Raw genomic sequence first — 17,392 nt, 5'->3', positions numbered from 1 at the left:
TAAACTAGTCATTTTATATATATAAATATATGTATATATTTATAGAGTAGTTCGAAGTAGGGGCGAGTTTACAGGAAGGTGCTACCCAACTTCAAGGGTACTGCCATGACACCAGGCTCTTTCCTCAAACTCAGACTGCTGACACCCACCCCTGGGCTGGTCCTGCCCCCAGACGCCAGGGGTGAAGGCTACAGTAGACTCTGCCTCACCTCTGTTCCAGGCCCCAACGTTATTCCCTGGGGAGGAGGGTGAGCTTCTGGTTCCCATACAGGATCCTGGCCCCCCAAGAATCCTGTTTCAAAAGTAGTCTTTTAGGATAGGCTGCAGGACTATGAAAATAGAGTCCACCCACTTCTAGAAAGACTCAGTAAAAGGGTGAGAGAGGTTAAGTTTTTAAAAACAATTTGCCATCCCCACCCCACTTTGAAACTACCAGTCATGACCAAAGGCCTGAGACTGGGTCAGCAACTGGGCCATTTGACCTCCCTACCAGAAACATCCATGTCGTTCACTTGTTCAAACCAGAAGCCCTCAGTAACTCAACAGAAGAGGAACCCCAGGTACTCGGGTGTTCCCGCAGACTCAGGGAATTGAGAAAGCCAGCCCTTAGTTCACAGCCAACTACCCGTCCAAGGACTCACAGCAGAGGCCACAGGCAATGTGTCCTCTCCACTGCTCTGACCCACCCCTCTGGCAGAAAACTAACAAGCTACAAAATGCCAGAAAGACAGGGAGTAGGAGAGGAAGGAGAAGCCAAGGGGCTCTAAATCAGCCCTGAACGCACCCATTTGGCTGCCAAGAGCTCCTCACACTGCCTTGCTAGCAGCCTGCCACCACCATCCCCTGGCAAATTAAAACCACCCATGCCACCACTCAAGAACCCATCTCCCTGCTAAGACACAACCAGTGAACACCCTGAAAAATACAAACCCAGCCTGCATTTCAAGAGCACTGCATTAAAGGCAATATGCTTTTAAGGGGGCTTTTTAAAATGGACCAATTCCATTACAAAACCGGTATCAGCATGTCAGAGTTTTGGTTACAGGTTTATAATTAGACATGAAATTCACTCTGGGCTGGAGTTTTACTTTCAAGCCAGAGGCTTAGCATTAGTTCTACCTGGAGGGGGTGGGGAAGGGGGTGTGGAGCAAAGCCAAGTCAACTTAAAGAAAAAAAGAAAAAGGGGGATGTTAAATAGAATCATAAATTAAAAATGGAATCAAAGGTCCCTGGTAGTGTCTTTTAGGCATGAAGAGACTGGCTTAGAAAAGGACTACTGCTTCTACCACACACAGCGAGGATTGAATTACAGACACACTAAACCATGTCTCTTGCACAGATGGTCTCAAGTAGTTACATAAAACAGGTAATCAGCAGCACAATTGAGAAGAACCCCTAAATACATGCTTGAGAAAGTGGTTTTTTCCTTCCTTAAGAGCTCCACAGCCTGAATAGGTCATTAAGTTACCATGATTTGCCTCCCCCCTCCCCCCCAGAGAAAAATGCAACTAGACTTACACATCCTTACGTATGATAAAAGCCATCGGTGGCAGCTGCCCATGTTTAGGCAAGGTCTTGGGCTCGGAGGTGGTGCTGGAATCTTGGAGGGAGGGAAAACCCACCACTGGGCTGTGGGTATTTAATGTACATTGGTCTCCCCTTCAACTGCCTCATCCCCCTTTAGATCTCAGCTTTACAAAGCATTTAACACCACTTTAAGTTAATGGTCTTTTATTGGAAAAAAAAAAAAAAAAGACTAGCATTTACAACTTGGAATGGACGTAAATTATAATTTCTTGAACAGCAACGTTGATGGTTGTGCTGAAGTCCACAGCCACAGCCTACCCTGCCGGCTCCAAGTCATGGTTCAGAAGGTTTTAAAAACAGAGAGTCCAAAGATGCTCCCTTGATAAAGAATTCTTATTAAAAATTGTGTGAGAGGTGACAGCCTGACACCCATTTCACTCTAACACAATGCAGACAATGCTAAACCAACATATGCAGGCATACCACCAGGGTGTCATTGTCACCATGGGTCAGAGCACATGAAGTACAAGAGGACCATCGGACTACTGGGGCTACCGTCTCAGCAGTTTAACCTTCACCCATTTTCTGCACATCATCCTGAGGTAAACCAATTTTAAATGTGTTTTCGGTAAACCAGCTATGACAATTTATGCTAACAAACTGCACTAGGACCCATCTGATAGTCTTGAATTTGTTTTTTTCATTTTTTGATTTTAATACAAATGCCTGACTGTGCTCAATCATCAAGCTGCATGCATGAAAAACTGGCCAGCCCAAACAGTGTATTAATCATTAGCAAATGGAACTTTAAGGAGTCCACTAAGTGCTTCCTTATCATTAAGGTAGTACAGTATTTATATTGTAAAACTGGTGTGGAGCTTGATCTTTAGGGGACAGGACCACCAACCAATACATGCAGATTTTGTGTGTGTGGACAGAAGGTACTTTTGACATTCAGTTTTGCTATATAGAAACAGAATGAATAAATGAACTTTTTTCTTTTCTTTTTTTTCTTTTTTTTTTTTTGCAAGAGGTAAGTAAAAGATTCAATTTGATTCTTCTAGAGGGGGGAAAAAGTAGTTGAAAGTAGGTCTTCATTTTGCAGTCATCATCTGTACGAATTCTGAAAAGACAAATAATCATAACTTTTGGTTATCTTCAAAAGCAGCTTTAGTAAAAACAACATCTCTACTCTGCGTACAACAAAATCAGTAATGTCTAGAGAAACAGCGGATTTGTTTTCAGATCCAAAAGAAGACTACTGAAGACTAAGCCAAAGCAGTTTTTAGGGCTTTACCTTCATAGTTGACTTGTCCGTCTCCATCAATATCTGCTTCTCTGATCATTTCATCTACTTCTTCATCTGTTAGTTTTTCTCCTAAGTTTGTCATGACGTGACGTAGTTCTGCTGCACTGATGTAACCATTTCCATCCTGGGAATATTCAGCATTGTTATGGATGGTGGTTTGGTGAGCAAGAAGGTCTTTAACTTAATTATGCCCCTCCTCTCAAGTTACTGCCAATTTTGCTGACATCAACACCGCTCCCATCTCCAGCTCCCACCTCTACCTACTAACCACAGGCCAACTAACACCACGGCGAATTTTGGGATTTTTTTCCATTAACAAGTACTGAAAGTAATAATCAGAGGTGGTTTAAAGACCCTCTCTATTATGCCTCCCTCCCCTCAACCAGCAAGATTACTAAAGAAATCAGGATACCTGGAAGCAAGACCAGAGGCTCAGGCAGTGAGGCTGTGTCTCACTGACTGACCACTGCAGCCATCAGATGTGATGGCCAAAAAAGTCAGACCACCTGCAACACAGATGCAGAATTACCTTGTCAAAGACTCGGAATGCCTCGCGGATTTCTTCTTCACTATCGGTATCTTTCATTTTTCTAGCCATCATAGTCAAAAATTCTGGGAAGTCAATGGTGCCATTACCTCAAAATAAGAAACAAAAAGCTCATGTAAGATAAGCACTGCTTAACCCAGCTCTGCAGTAATAATTTTGGTGCCATTATACGGAATGGCAAGCACTTGCTGTAACAAAGTGACTGTTTTATTAGGATCAATCTTTTTATAGGTCTAAAATGTTCAAATACTTCACAGGGCAAATTTCACATGATTCAAATTAATCATCGGTGCCCAGGGCAGCACTGAAAGATACAAAGGAAACCATATGTCTGCATTTGTGACCACCGAAGTTAGCTGGGCAGTTCAAGGGGAAAGCAGCACATCGCAGAAACAATCTTCCCACTTTTGAAACAAGCACTCTCGACTTCCCACCCTGAACTAAGGAGATCACTCAGGCTTAACTCTACCTTAGCTACTGAAGCCAGTGATATATGAACTGCTTTAGGGACAAAAGGAGAATAAGAGTGGGAAAAATGGTTATGCACGGGCCATAGTCTTCTCCAGGAGCATTTTTCAGCCACACTATGAGTCACCTAATCATTTTTCTCCCAAGTCTTTTTTTTCTTTTGGTACAAGGGACTGAATCCAGGGCTCCTCAGATGCTAGCATGCACTACACCACTAAGCTACATCATTAGCCCCAAAGTAACTCTCTACTTCACACTAAAGGAAATGATCAGAAGCATTTCCAGCTCAGACTATTAATATTAGGACACTGTCACAAGCATTCACTTTATGGGCAGTATTCCAAATAATTCCCCTAAAACTAACAAATGGATACCCCCAAAACAAGCCTCCATTGTTACTTGAATTAAATGAAAATAAAATTAGAAAAAAATCATCAGGTTAAGTTACTCATTTTCACCAGTACCTCTAAAACAGAGTAATTCCGGCACTGAGGATATAGTTCAGCTTGCACAAGGCCCTGAGTTTCATACCAGATCTACAAAAAAATTAACTAATTTTTCAAAAATTCAGAAATTTCTTAAAGTCTTTTAGGCCTCTAAAATTTTACAGCAAAACTGATATTCATGCAAGACAAAATGAAGTGCTATCTCACAATCACGCAAAGATGTTTAGGTACCACCATATTTACTCAGAGCAAATACACAATTTAGTAGCTTGATGCAACTTCCCCCATATAGTTTGAGAGCCAAATATACCTCCTTCCATCCCCTAGTTTCCCAGAGTTCACACAAAACTGGAGGGAGCCACTCATGTTCCTAGATGTCTAATCACCTTAGCCATAAAACTAGACCTAGTGGGGCGTGGTGGCGCACGCCTGCAATCCCAGTGGCTCAGGAGGCTGTGTCAGGAGGATCGCAAGTTCAAAGCCAGCCTCAGCAATGGCGAGGTTCTTAGTCAGTGAGACCCTTTCTCTAAATAAAATACAAAATAGGGCTGGGGATGTGGCTCAGTGGTTGAGTGCCTCTGAGTTCAATCCCCTGTACCAAAAAAACAAAACAAAACAAAACAACAACAACAAAATAAAACTAGACCTAACTATGGAAAGTTCACTTTTCTAAAACAGTCTTTGAAAGTAACTCTAATGGTCCCAGAAATCCTTGTCAAAGAGCTTAACTATAAACTCTGCTTCTAAATGTTTTTGACAAGTATAATTCTATTACATCTCCTTACAGTACCATATTTTTCTAAATGGCTACTATCAGGTCAATTACCTAGAAAGTAAAGTCTAGATCCAAACTGTTTATTCTTAGCTCATCTTTTAAAAATATATTGTGTACCAACAATAAAAAAAAATTTTAAAAATATATTGTGTTCTACAATCTTATGTGGCACATTAGTGAGTATATATGATTTGCAAAAATTCACAGGTTGTGAGGTGTGTCTGTTTACTGCTGGAAGTAAGCCGTGAAAGCGGCTGTGCCCTGGAGGAGTAGCGGGGGGAATGAGGATGAACTGCTACAGGGGTGACTGCCGCTTCTTTCTTGGGGTACACCTCGTGCAACTTCCCCTTCTCTTGGTTCTGCACATCTATCCCTACAGTCATCAGACACCCTTCCCCCAGCCTCCTGTGGTGCTCCTTAGCAAACACCCACCACTTACACTGTCTTAAGCTGTAATGTTGATTTCTAAGAGTGATCTTCACCTGCTGCACTTGAGGGATTCTCTTCCTCTTAGGGATTTTTTTAAGAGCATATTCTATGGCTATTTATTTTTACTCCCCCCATAGAGCTCATTGCAGACTAGTGGAACAGTTGGTAAGATTTGAGCTATAGGTCACAGCAAGCAGAAAGGAACAATGCAGCTATCTTATCCAGGCAACGCTCTAGACAGTGAGCAGGGTCAATGGCAGGCCCATAATCTTCTATTTAATGTCAATGGCTATAAAGTCAACCACAGAAACAAACTCTGCTCACTGCTTTGCTCTGGGACCTGAAAGACAATCTTGTAACGTGTCTGAACTTGAATTACACTAGACTGGCACTTATTCACAGGTCTAAAACCCTTACCATCAGCATCTACTTCGTTGATCATATCCTGCAATTCGGCTTCTGTCGGGTTTTGACCCAGTGACCTCATGACGGTTCCAAGTTCTTTTGTTGTGATGGTGCCATCGCCATCTTTATCAAATAAGGAGAAAGCTTCCTTGAATTCTGAAAACAAAAATGTATCCTTTAGAATCAATGCCTTTACCCAATCTAGTCACAACACACACTTTCTGGGGGCTTGCCAAAGCAAGTCATCCAAGTTGTGCAAGTTATCAGAAACCACCTGGTCTTCATCTTCTAAAATAAAGACCACGACAGTCATGTTGGCCTAGCTGTCAGAGCAGCCTATAAAACAAATACTGCTCCTGGTAACCAATACCATAAAACCACAATAACCTCATATTTTTAAAGAAAGTTAAGCTTGAACAAGCCTAAAATTAGTCCTAACTGCATCCAGCATGAGACGATTGGTCCACATATTCTCTTAAAATCCCTTTATGTTAAATTTCTATAGTCATAAGAACCTCTCGCTTCATAGTGACATGAAAGCTACTAGAAATGTCCATTCCTATGTTCTCTCTACAGTGCATTCAGAGTGTTTCAGAGCATTCCTGGTTTCCCGAAAAGAAGCAATCTCAAAACAAGTGCTCCATGGAATATTAAAGAGCTAAAATTGAAAAAGGAGGACCACCTAGTGAAAACGGAAAATCAATGAAGGAAAGGGGCCAGGAGGAGGGGAAAGGGAAGGTACCAGACAAGGAAACAGACCAAACTGTTACATGCATGTATGAATATGCAACAACGAATCCCACTGATGTATAAATAGAAAAAAGACTAAAATCCAAACTAATGTAACTCACTTCCCAATTAACATATTGATTCCAACACTCATTTCTACCCATTCCCATTTATTTTAGGATACCAAGCAAAAGCTAAAAGACCTTTGGCATAGAACTGTAAATCCAACTCTGGAAGAGCAAGCTTGGTGCCGCAGCATGTATGCTGCGTGCATGGCAAAGCACAGACAGCCTGGGGTATAACCGGTGGGCATTCCCAGTTCCACTTCCTTCCCTTCAATCACTAAAAGACTGGCCAGGAATAACACCTGGCCTAAATATTTTTTTCCTTACTCTCTTGACTTAAGTAAATTCTTCGAAAACTGCTCAGACTGTAGGGAGAAAGGGACAGAAGAGTCACCAAAACTGAGTCAGAACCTAGTTCCAGCCTTCTAGGGACTCCCCGGAGTCATCAACTTACCAGCAATCTGTTCTTCAGTCAGCTGATCAGCCTATATGGAGAAAGAAAAGGTTATAATTCAATGAATTTAGCTGACATCAACAATTTTAATATTATAATCTTTCAAAAATCAATCTTAAAATCATTTGATATCATTAGCACTATCATTTAATGAAGGCGATTAGAATAGAGGAAACCACTTATGTTAGTTTAACAAAGAATGGCAAGGAAGCGACAACATCTGCTCCCTTCAGGTTTCTCTTCTGGCCTACAGATTGCAGCTTGCTCTGAGGTCTGGGCTAGGTAGGGTCAGCTCATAACATGAAAAATGGCACCTCTAGTGGCAAAAGGCCCAACCGCGCAGTAGCTGCTGCTGCAGCAGGCTGAGAGAGAAGAGCGCCACCTCCTGCGCCATGGAGGCTGCAGCTTCGGCTCCTATCCAACCCATACAACCCAGTGCTGCTGCCACCGCAGCCCAGGATCCGGATCTTGTCCAGGGGCCCACTTTTAGCGCACTTCGCGCATTGCTTTGGGCTCTCAAAATCTCCAAACTGGTGTTACATAATAGCATTGGGTTGGATTAACAGGCTTTTATACCCTTTTATGAGAAACAATTAAGTAGAAATATAAATATACATCAATGGCTTACCCCACTAGCTTCATTCCCATGTAATAAATGCTTTCCATTCATTTAAATTAGGCATTTATTTGTTAAAAAGCCTACCATTTACAAAGGCTAATGCCTTCAGTCAAATTAGCCTACAATTCAGAAGCCAGGGGAAAGAGTCGTGTTACAAGACTGCAAAAACACAGAACACTACAAATTATCAGACTATACCCCCCCACCCCTTTTTTGATGAAAAGCAGTAAACTATTAAATTTCCTGTATTTACCCTAAGAATGCCATAAATTGCTCATAATAAACACTTTATTCAATGTGATAATGACCACGAAGTTAATTCTCACTTGCATTATGTGGTCTCTGCAACACCGAATCTGTGCTCACAATAGGGGGAATTCAAAAACAAGGAAAACTAATATATATTTTTATTTTCATGAAGGATGCCTAACGAAGCTAGTTACAAAATAGGAACTAATAGAAAGCAGATGGTGTTAAAGTGAAAACTTTCACAGGAAGAAAGGTGTTCCAATATATTGATAGGCGTGGGGGAAGACTTGTTTTTTTGTTGTTGTTGTTTGTTTGTTTTTTACAACTTATAAGTACATTTTCCGTCTGTTACCCCAATCACTGAAAATTACTTTTACTTAAATCAAATGAAGGAGGCTGGATGCTTTACGTAACTCCGGGCAACATATAATACAACAGGAAGCATGAAGAAACTGTCACCTCACTGGGGAGTACATTCCCACTTCCCCGCAAAACTCTATGTCCGAAGAGTTATCAAGAGTATCCATCTTCCAGACATCGAAATCCACTTCCCCCAAATTCTGTTAGCCTTGGGGCAAAGGCGTTCCAGAACCCTGTCGGGAAGCACCATGCCACCAATCCAGAAAACGCTGCCGATGATGTCAGCCCTGCCCGCTGAGGGAGGAAAGGGGCAGTGGAAAAACGCACCCAGCAAGGCGCACAGTTGCACCTGGCAATCTAGAGGCTGCAGAGAAAGCGGAAACGTGGAGGGCATCTCTCTGCGGACTGAGGCCAGCGGTGGGACAGAGGTGCACTCCCAAGAGCAGGAGGGGCGAGAAGACCCCAAGGCGGGGTGCCACCCCTCTTCAGCCAGGGCGATCCCCACTTCTCAGCCACAGCAGCCCCGCACCTTCCCACCCGATTCTGTTCCCCCAGGCGGCGAGCCCTTCGCGCCGCCGCCACCTCCTCGCGGAGCAGAAACTTTGCGTCTCTAATGGAAACGAGTCGCGCGCCAGCTCCCTCCTCCCCCGCCCCTCCGCCCCAATTAGTGCGACCGAGCGCCTCCCGCGGGAGGGGGGCCTCCTGGTGAAACCAGGCGCTCGCACGCCTCTGCCACTGCACGGGGTGGGGGGCCGCAGGGGTGCGGAACAAGGAGACACGCGCCCGAGCCACACCGCAGGGCCCCGCCCGGGCGCAGGGCGGCCGGCCCGACGCTTCCGCCCTCTCCGCCCCCCACCCCTCGCCTTCCTGCCCCCACCCCACCCTTCCCCGGCTCCTTCCTTCCCAGCCCACGCCCGCGCCGCGCCCCCCTGGAGGAAGGAGGGGACAGTGGCCGTAGGAGAGCGCCCAACAGGGTCGACTGGGGAGTCGGCCGCTGACTGCACCTTAGACCCCGCGGCCGAAGGAATATGCGCCACGGGTTCGCTTGGGTCCATTCATTCTCCGCTGCCCGCCGGACCCGCCACCTTCAAGCCTCGGCCAAAACGAGGGGGGGCGTCAGTGCCCGGCCCCGCCCGGCTCCCCCGCCCCCCGGGGCCCAGGCTGAGGCGCAGCGCTGCAGGCAGCCCGGGTGCGGCGCGCTGGGTGCAGTGGGTGCGGGGCTGAGGGAGGGAGTGGATGCGGAAGGCCCCGGTGCAGCTGTGGCCACAGCACAAACCGGCGGACAGCCCAAGGCCAAGTTCCAAGGGGTCCGAAATTAAAGGATCCCTGGCAGAGAAAACTGAGATGCATATCCGAAATGCACCTTTTCATCCTCATCTGCTGCGTAACACCAGGCAAAGAGAGAAAAACCACAACTGGAAAAAAAAAGGGTGGGGGGGAAGACTTAACTAAAAATCTGCTAATCTTAGGCAGTTGCTATGCGGACGTTTGCCGCTCCCGACCTACCATGGTGCAGTGAAGGGAGGAAGAGCAGAGGGAGCGAAGAGTAGCTGCACCAGCGCAGTAGCTGTGACGGCAGAGGTGCCTCTGCTGCTGCTGCTGCTGTTGCTAAGGCGAGGTGAGCGCTGCGAGGAGAAGTACTGGCTCCGTCGCCGCCTGCGCCGCCGCCGCCGCCGCCCGAGTGCGAGTAACGGCGCCGCGTCCACGAGACTCCGAGCACCACTGCCGGAGCGCGATCCTGCGCGCTGCTGAATATATATATGGCGCGTCGTATCCCTCCGCCGCGGCTGGGCCTCCTCGCGCAGGGCGGCGCTGCGACGGCCGGGCCTTTCCGCTTGGCCCCGCCCCTCAGCCCCGCCGGCCTCCCGCCGCCCCCTGCGCTCCCACCGCGGCCGGCCCAGCCCCGGGACAGGGACCACAGGGGTCGGGGAGGGACGCGCTGTCGCGGGGCAGGTGTGGTTGGGAGTGTTCTTGAGACGCGCAGCCTGGGCTGGGGCGAGACGGAACACTTGCTTAGCCAGACCTGGGGACATCCCCGGGCTGCCCGCCGACACCCCGCACCTGCTCATCCCCTCCGAGGGGACCCCTCCCCCCTGCACCTCTCCAACCGCTCCACTGGGGCGGCAGGGTCACGCTGGTCCCTACCTCCAGGGTCCCCACCTCCAGGGTCCCCAGCCACTGCTTCCAGTTCCTGGAGCGGTCCTGTGGGAGATTCTAGGGCGGGGAGCAGCCACGGGAAGGTGGCGGCAAAGGTGGACTACTGCTGAGAAGAGGGCTCTGCGGGGCACTAGGTAGTCCACCTCGCGGAAGAAATTGGTCGGGTGTTTTGCTTTTCACATTTTGAAGAACCATCTGAGGCACATTATATAGGCTCAGTTGCTAAATCTATGTTTACTACCCCAGTCTTAATGTTTTTATGTTTCCAGTAGTGTTTTAGCATTACTGAATAGCCTGAATATTTCTCCCACACTGTTTTGTTCTCTTTTGCTATGCAAATACTATTCAATATTTGTTTCCAGTCTTGCTAAAAAATTATTTAGTTTCTGTCGATCTTAAAACCCATACTTTAAATTTTTCATATTTTTCCTGATCCTGAAATGAACCAGAATCTATTCATAAAGCCGCAGAAACAAAGAATATAGATACTTAGAATCCCCTAGGTTACAGCTGGAACACATAGCCATTTGCCTCTTGTATGGAGGTAGACTGTACTTTAACCTACTATCTTGATTATATTCCTTTAAAAATAATATTTTAATCTTTAAATTACTACTATTATCCTTTCTTCTGTAATTTTAAGCCCAGGAGTTGTAGAAATCTGGACAAAATGCTGCAGTTTCTTTTCTTGCCAAGGCAGAACACAGAATTTCATCTTTTGTTTACAGAGCAAGTTGCAGGTTATCATTTGCTTATTCTTTCAGAGAATACAGCAAAATATATGATTAACATGCTCCTCTTGAAAAGGCTTTGCTTGGTTATGTTTGTTTTCTGGCTTTGACAAGAAAGATGTTTTAAAAGAGTAAAAACTGTTTGGGCATATTGCAACCACCACAGACTTCTTGGGATAACCTCAGACAAGATGTCAGCATCTGCGGAACTGTGCTTACTGATGTTCTTTCTGGAATGCCACAGGCAGGGTGAGCCTGCTGTTTTAATTTAAAGAGAAGCTGCAGCAGCAAGCCAGGGAAGGATACTGCCTTCTCTCTGCAGAACAGACAAGACATTCTTCACAAATCAACCCCCAGAAGAATATCCTCAGACTTACGGGGTGGGGGGGGGGGGTAAACGAATACAAAAACTGTTTTTAAAATATTCAATAATCCAGTAGGTTACAAGTCCAACTAGCCAAAGTCATTGTTAAAACTGCTTTGTTCCTAAATGAGTTATTTGTGTTTAATATTGAGGATCCACTAGTTTCTAGTGCTCTTCCATTTCAAGCAGTTTTGGTGAAGTTGCTACAATCTGTTTCTCAAATAATAATTTTTCTCATATCATTTAACCTTATTTCACCCAAATAAAATCTGTTGAAACTTTTGCATGAGGTTACGTGCTTAAAAACTGCATCTCAGAATTATTTTAATTATAACAGTGAAATTTCTTTTTCTGATCTTCATATTATACAAATGAGTTGTCTTTGGGTAATTCTTTAATGTATCAAAGCATACCCTAGCTTTCAAGTCTAGTGGGTTGGTAATGAGGTCATGCTTTACAGAGTTTTATGGCTTGTTTGACACACTGAAACATAAGAAGGTCAAGTGACTTGCCCAAGATCTTACTGTGAGTCAGTGATGGGGTGTAAAGAGAGCTTGAGCCCTTGCTCAGGGGCTCTAATATTAGATTGTATATGAGTGACATCAGTATCTGAAAGTTTTTAAAGGCGTAATGCTAAGGATTTGTCTAGTTCATAGAGCAGATTCTTCTGACAGAGCTTATTGGCTTTTCATTATCAAATAGACTCCTTTAATTGACCAAGCTTCCCAATGTGTGAAGAAATCAGCCATCAGGAAAACAAGCTACCTTACATTAATATCCTAATTTACTGAGAATCAAAATGCCTATGGAAGGAACATTCTGTGATGTTTAAAGGAAATGGTTCTATATAAAATCATTTAAGTCAAATAATATTAGATGGAAAAAAAAGAGCGAATGCAACCCCTCTCCAAGTCTCTCAGGATTGAATATCGTTTCTCTCACTGGCTCGATCACACCACCTGAGACTGACAGAAAGAACACAAGTGTAATAAATGTACATAACCATGGTTAAAATAAGAGGTTTGAGCTTGATATATAAATTCCTTCTGGCTGTGAAACCCTGTGTCTGTATATATATGTGTCTTACATATGTGTTATATATATATATATATATATATATATGTGTCATATATGCACACAAAATATACATATTGAAGATGAAGAAGGCAAATGGAGAAATGGAAATAGTTTAAAATAATATTTACTAAATGTTGATTGTGTCCAGGCCCTGTTCTAAATGTATTACTTCATGCTACCCATCCAGTGAGGCAGGTGCCATTTTTATCCATTATGGGGAAACTGAGGCTCTGAGTAATTCAGTGGCTTGCCTAATCTAAGTGGTAGAATCCAAAAGTCTAGCTGGAAACCTAAGCACTCAAGTCTCATACCATAACTATCACTTGTAATTTAACAGCATTTACTTTCATTTAATTGAGGGGGGAAGGGAAGTTCAGGTTAAAATTAAAATTTGATTTTTACAGAGTTACTTCTTACCCAAAGAATGTAGTAATGGCTCTGTCTCCCACACAAGGCACACAATGTGAAAGAAAACCAAAGCAAAACATTTGCTTTGTGATGCCTTCTAGCTAAGGAACGAGTCTGGTTTTGCCTCAGAGGCCTATAGAATTGGTAAGGGGATTTGCTCACTGTCATACACCCAGGTGACACCCGATGACTGATGGCTCTTTAATCCCAGTCCTGCTCTTTAGACCAGGTATTTTAAATTTGTTTTTCACAAAACTGCCCCTGAAGTAAAACCCAATTTTAAGATATCAATTCATACAAACGGGTGTAGTCCAGACTTTTACTAGCCTATATTCAGAGAATATAATTAAATCTACATCAGAACAACTCCCTATTTGAATATTATTTATTGAACCTCACACTTTTCTAGGCACCATAAACATAACATGGCATATATAATCTCTTTTCATGGAGTATACAATCTTTTGAGAAAGAGGCTGGGGGGAGAGAGGGTGGTGGTGGTGGTGGTAGTGGTGCAGGAGAGAGGGGAGAGGTTGATTTCTTTAATGGTAAATAACCAATTTAAACCCACTCATTGTGTTGCGGCTGAATTATCAGAGGCCTCAAGAAAATTATAATGCCAAACTGGCACCCATCTCTGGAGCCCTTTCTCTGAAAAAAAAAAAAAAAATCTTGTCTCCTACCTCTCCACCATCCCCAGTTTCCTCCTTCTCCTCGCTGTAGTGCAGAAGTACTTTGATGGATTCCCACTCTTTGGGAATTCATCTAACTATTCTCAATCTCCAGAGCAGTTTCTTTCTGTTTGTGTGTGGATTTACCTCTCATTAAATTTTACAAAAGACTATTATAGAAGATTTATTGTCTTTATCAACAAACAAAATACTCATTATTTTTCCATTTTAAGTTTTGCTTTTATCTTGTTGTTTCATTATCTTTATGGATCAGTCTTCCAGGTAAGGAGTCCAGGGAGGGAGCATTCTTACATTACTTTTCAATTTGAAAATGTGTTACCATCAGAACATAATAAGCAAGTGTTAGCCGTGAATATTTACTATGAGAGAACCACGCCAATTTGAGCAGGTAGAGTAGCTCTTTAGTGTTCCATGATTTTCAGAGTAACTGGCCTGCTGTATGTTCAGCTTGCAACGGTTGTCATATATTCAGTTAATGGCCTAATGCAATATTTCCAAACAGTACCATTCAAGTTGCAGTGTGTGCCTCATTCTTGATTTTTAAACAACTCTTTCCTTTGTATAATAGAGACACGTCTTGCTCTGTATTCACAGGGTTTGTGCTTGTTTTGCTAGTAGCTGTGGTGATGGATTTACACTCATCTATTCCCTCTCTGGCCAGGCCACCCTTGTGACCAAGGTCATGAATATGCAACACAGCAAGTTGGGATCAGAGAGAGAGAACCAGCACAGAGCAAAATAATTGGCCATTAATAAGACTGGACCCATGACTTGGATTTCATTAGCTGTGTGTTGGAACCAACTGAGCCCTTAAATCACCAGCAGCCAATGATTATGCAGACTTAGACACTGAGGATGTGAATTCAGATAGTAAAATGCCCAATGGGTAAGATCATAGTTTTGTGCTTTTGTTGTTTACACTAAATTCAAATTGATTAAATAAATGCAGCTGACCAATCAAGCAATGTATTCTTTTAAGTCATATTATGTTGGAAGAACTTAAGCTACCATTTTTCCTAATTATTTCAAAAACCAAGTACAAAAGTAACTTTAATGAGCTCTTAAATAATGACCAGCAACTTCTTATTTCTACTATGTGTGCTACATAGAGCCGGGATCAAACCATGCAACATGAGACAATAGGCATTTAGCAGCTTACAAATGACTTAACAACTCTTCAGGTGAGGGCTCTGTGGCCACTGCGGTAGGCTGGAACGGTAGACTTTGGAGTAACTCAGTTTGCCTGTAGAGCAGAATCAATGATTGGCACGAATTGGTACTTTCACTAAAGGTCCCAATCCACAGAAAACTGGGCTGTAATGATAAATCGGATAATTGAAGCTGATTGTGGATTTTATCAAAGAAGTAGCCTTACCAATTACAACAGTTAAGATCGAGTTAATAACTGTGCGGTTTGATTTTCAATCTTAATAAATAGACTTTGTCCTGCCTGCTAGAGTTGTGCCATCCATTACAGTAGCCACCAAGCATGTGTAGCTATTTAGATCAAAATTAATAATTGAGTTTCCCATTTAGCTACCCACATTTTAAGTGCTCAATAGGCCCACGTAACTAGTAGTTACACATTGGACGGCATAGCACATTTCCATCATTGCAGAAAGTTCTATTGGACAGCACTGTTCTAATTTTGTTTTTTTTTTTGCAGTACTGAGCTTCAGGCATCTGAGGCAAGCACTCTACCACTGAGCAATATCCTCAGCCCTAGAGATTTTTAAAAAGGAAATATCCATGTTTCCCCAGATCTGTAATGTTGAGGAGGCTAAAATTTTAAATACCACTTCCATGATTCCTTTTCTATCTCAGTGAACTGTGTCCCTTTTGATCCATAGAATACATGCCACCAGGTCAGTTTTAATATGTCACTGCCCTACTCAAACACCTTTAGTGGCTCCCTAGTGCCTGTGGCAGATACAAACAAAACTCCTTGTGCCTAGCATTCAAAGCCCTTCAACAGCTTGTTACTATCCTTTGTTATTCTACAAATATAAATGCATTGCTTCACACACATCGGTTCATTCCGTTCCCTGAATGTACCCAACTCATTGGCTTTTCTGTGCAGTTCGCAGGGTCCAAAGGCCTTTCCACATCCTCATCACCTACCTAAGTCTTTCATACTCAGTTTAAGTACCACATCTTTCAATTGCCACAGCTTCACATAAACTTTCTCTCTTCTGAATTCCTATATCTTTTATCCATTTCTACCTGATATTTTTCATGGATCTTACCCTCAGCTAGATAGTAGCAGGAATAACCATCTTATATCCTTTGAACTCAGCATAATACTGACCCAGTAAATATCAATAGATTACTTACTTGATTAGTGTTGAACTCAGTTCATTCACTTTTGGAACTGGAGAGGATATTAGAAGCAAATTTTCCAAAAGAGGAAAGGGAAAGGAAGTCCTTTGCTTTAATGGACTACCAAGGTCAGCCTTCCTGGATTCGGTGGCAGGCCTGCACCTTCCTCAGGAATATTCTGGGCTGTCCCTGCTTTGATCCCAACCAGTACCCTCTCCAGCCCTGACTTAACAAGTGTGTACCTGGACCGATCCATCCTTCTTTGACAATTGTCTTTACACTTCTGCATAACTGGATCCATCCCCTGCTTCTTGTGATGGAGAAAATATAGCCAACGGGAAGTTGTACTTGAGCTGAAAACCTATCTCTGTTTAAATTCAGTGATGATGCTTCTTGAATTTTACTCATTCTAACTAGAGACTCTGAGTCATTGGCTAATAAACCAAGTCTAGGCATCACAAGAAGATGATTGAATCATTTGGTCACTTAAAAGATTTACCCTCCAGAAGATTTTCAAGTTGTCCAAGTCACCTGGATATGCCCCTTCCCTTCTCATGTTCTCTGAAAACCAAGTGGATAGAAGAAATTTTGTCCTATTTCAATGAAAGGTTACTCAAAATTTTGGTATTCTTAGTTCCGACAAAAAAAAATTTCCCAAGGAGAGGAAAGTATTGGAGAATGGCATTGGCTAGGTTAAATGACTGTTCTCTTGGTCACTTAGCCATGTAGACTCAACACCCTCATCTGTAAAATTGGTATAATCTCAGGGGCTTGGTGTGAAGGTTACGTGAGAGAGAGAGAAAAAAAAAATGTGTTGAATTGGTTTGTATAGGGCAAAGCCACAGGCAAACCTAAGGTGTGATCATGTATAATGCTTAACGCATCAATCTGCTAAATATGGCGGACCAGAAATCCACTCAGAAGGCAGGGAGTCAGAGTGAGTCTCAGGCCCGCAGTGGGAAGATCCCAGGAGGTGTCCCATCACTCGGCGCCACCAACAGGCAGATGCAAGGGGCAACAAGCCCTCCGCAGCCTGGCTCCCTCCACCACTCCTACGGGCTGCTGCTGAGTCATCACTGTCTTCCAGAGCAGCCTGAGAGATTTGTGACTCAGAACTGATTTATAGTTTCATGTTTCACTGCTCCAGCTCTTTCCTGCCACACAAAGTTTCAGAGTTGCACCTGTCTCACCCAAAGTTTGGAACTTAGGAAATGACCGCAACACTTAGTTGCAACAAAACACACCAAACTTTTAAAGTTTTG

General features: G+C 43.6%; 1 protein-coding gene across 1 annotated transcript; it reads right to left on the bottom strand.

The window, feature by feature from the left end:
* Positions 1–1,120: 1,120 nt before the first annotated feature.
* Positions 1,121–10,128, bottom strand: CALM1 (calmodulin 1). The gene is made up of 6 exons (XM_081290664.1): positions 9,889–10,128; positions 7,155–7,185; positions 5,919–6,062; positions 3,366–3,472; positions 2,825–2,960; positions 1,121–2,650 (listed from the first exon to the last, which is right to left on the bottom strand). Exons 1-6 carry the CDS (start codon positions 9,889–9,891, stop codon positions 2,622–2,624), a joined length of 450 nt encoding a protein of 149 aa, XP_081146790.1. The 5' UTR covers positions 9,892–10,128; the 3' UTR covers positions 1,121–2,621.
* Between the last annotated feature and the right edge of the window lie 7,264 nt (positions 10,129–17,392).

This window comes from Spermophilus citellus (genome assembly GCF_964194105.1).
Source record: "Spermophilus citellus genome assembly, chromosome: 4".
Taxonomy (NCBI): domain Eukaryota; kingdom Metazoa; phylum Chordata; class Mammalia; order Rodentia; family Sciuridae; genus Spermophilus; species Spermophilus citellus.
The sequence above is the reverse complement of the archived record's forward strand: the minus strand, read 5'-3'. Positions and strand labels throughout refer to the sequence as shown.

What these genes read in the sequence shown, in the direction of transcription:
- CALM1 (XM_081290664.1), bottom strand. An exon ending in CATTCCGAGTCTTTGACAAG is followed by an intron (nt 2,961 to 3,365) that starts GTAATTCTGCAT and finishes GAATATTCCCAG; the next exon opens with GATGGAAATGGTTACATCAG. An exon ending in CGGACAAGTCAACTATGAAG is followed by an intron (nt 2,651 to 2,824) that starts GTAAAGCCCTAA and finishes TTGTCTTTTCAG; the next exon opens with AATTCGTACAGATGATGACT.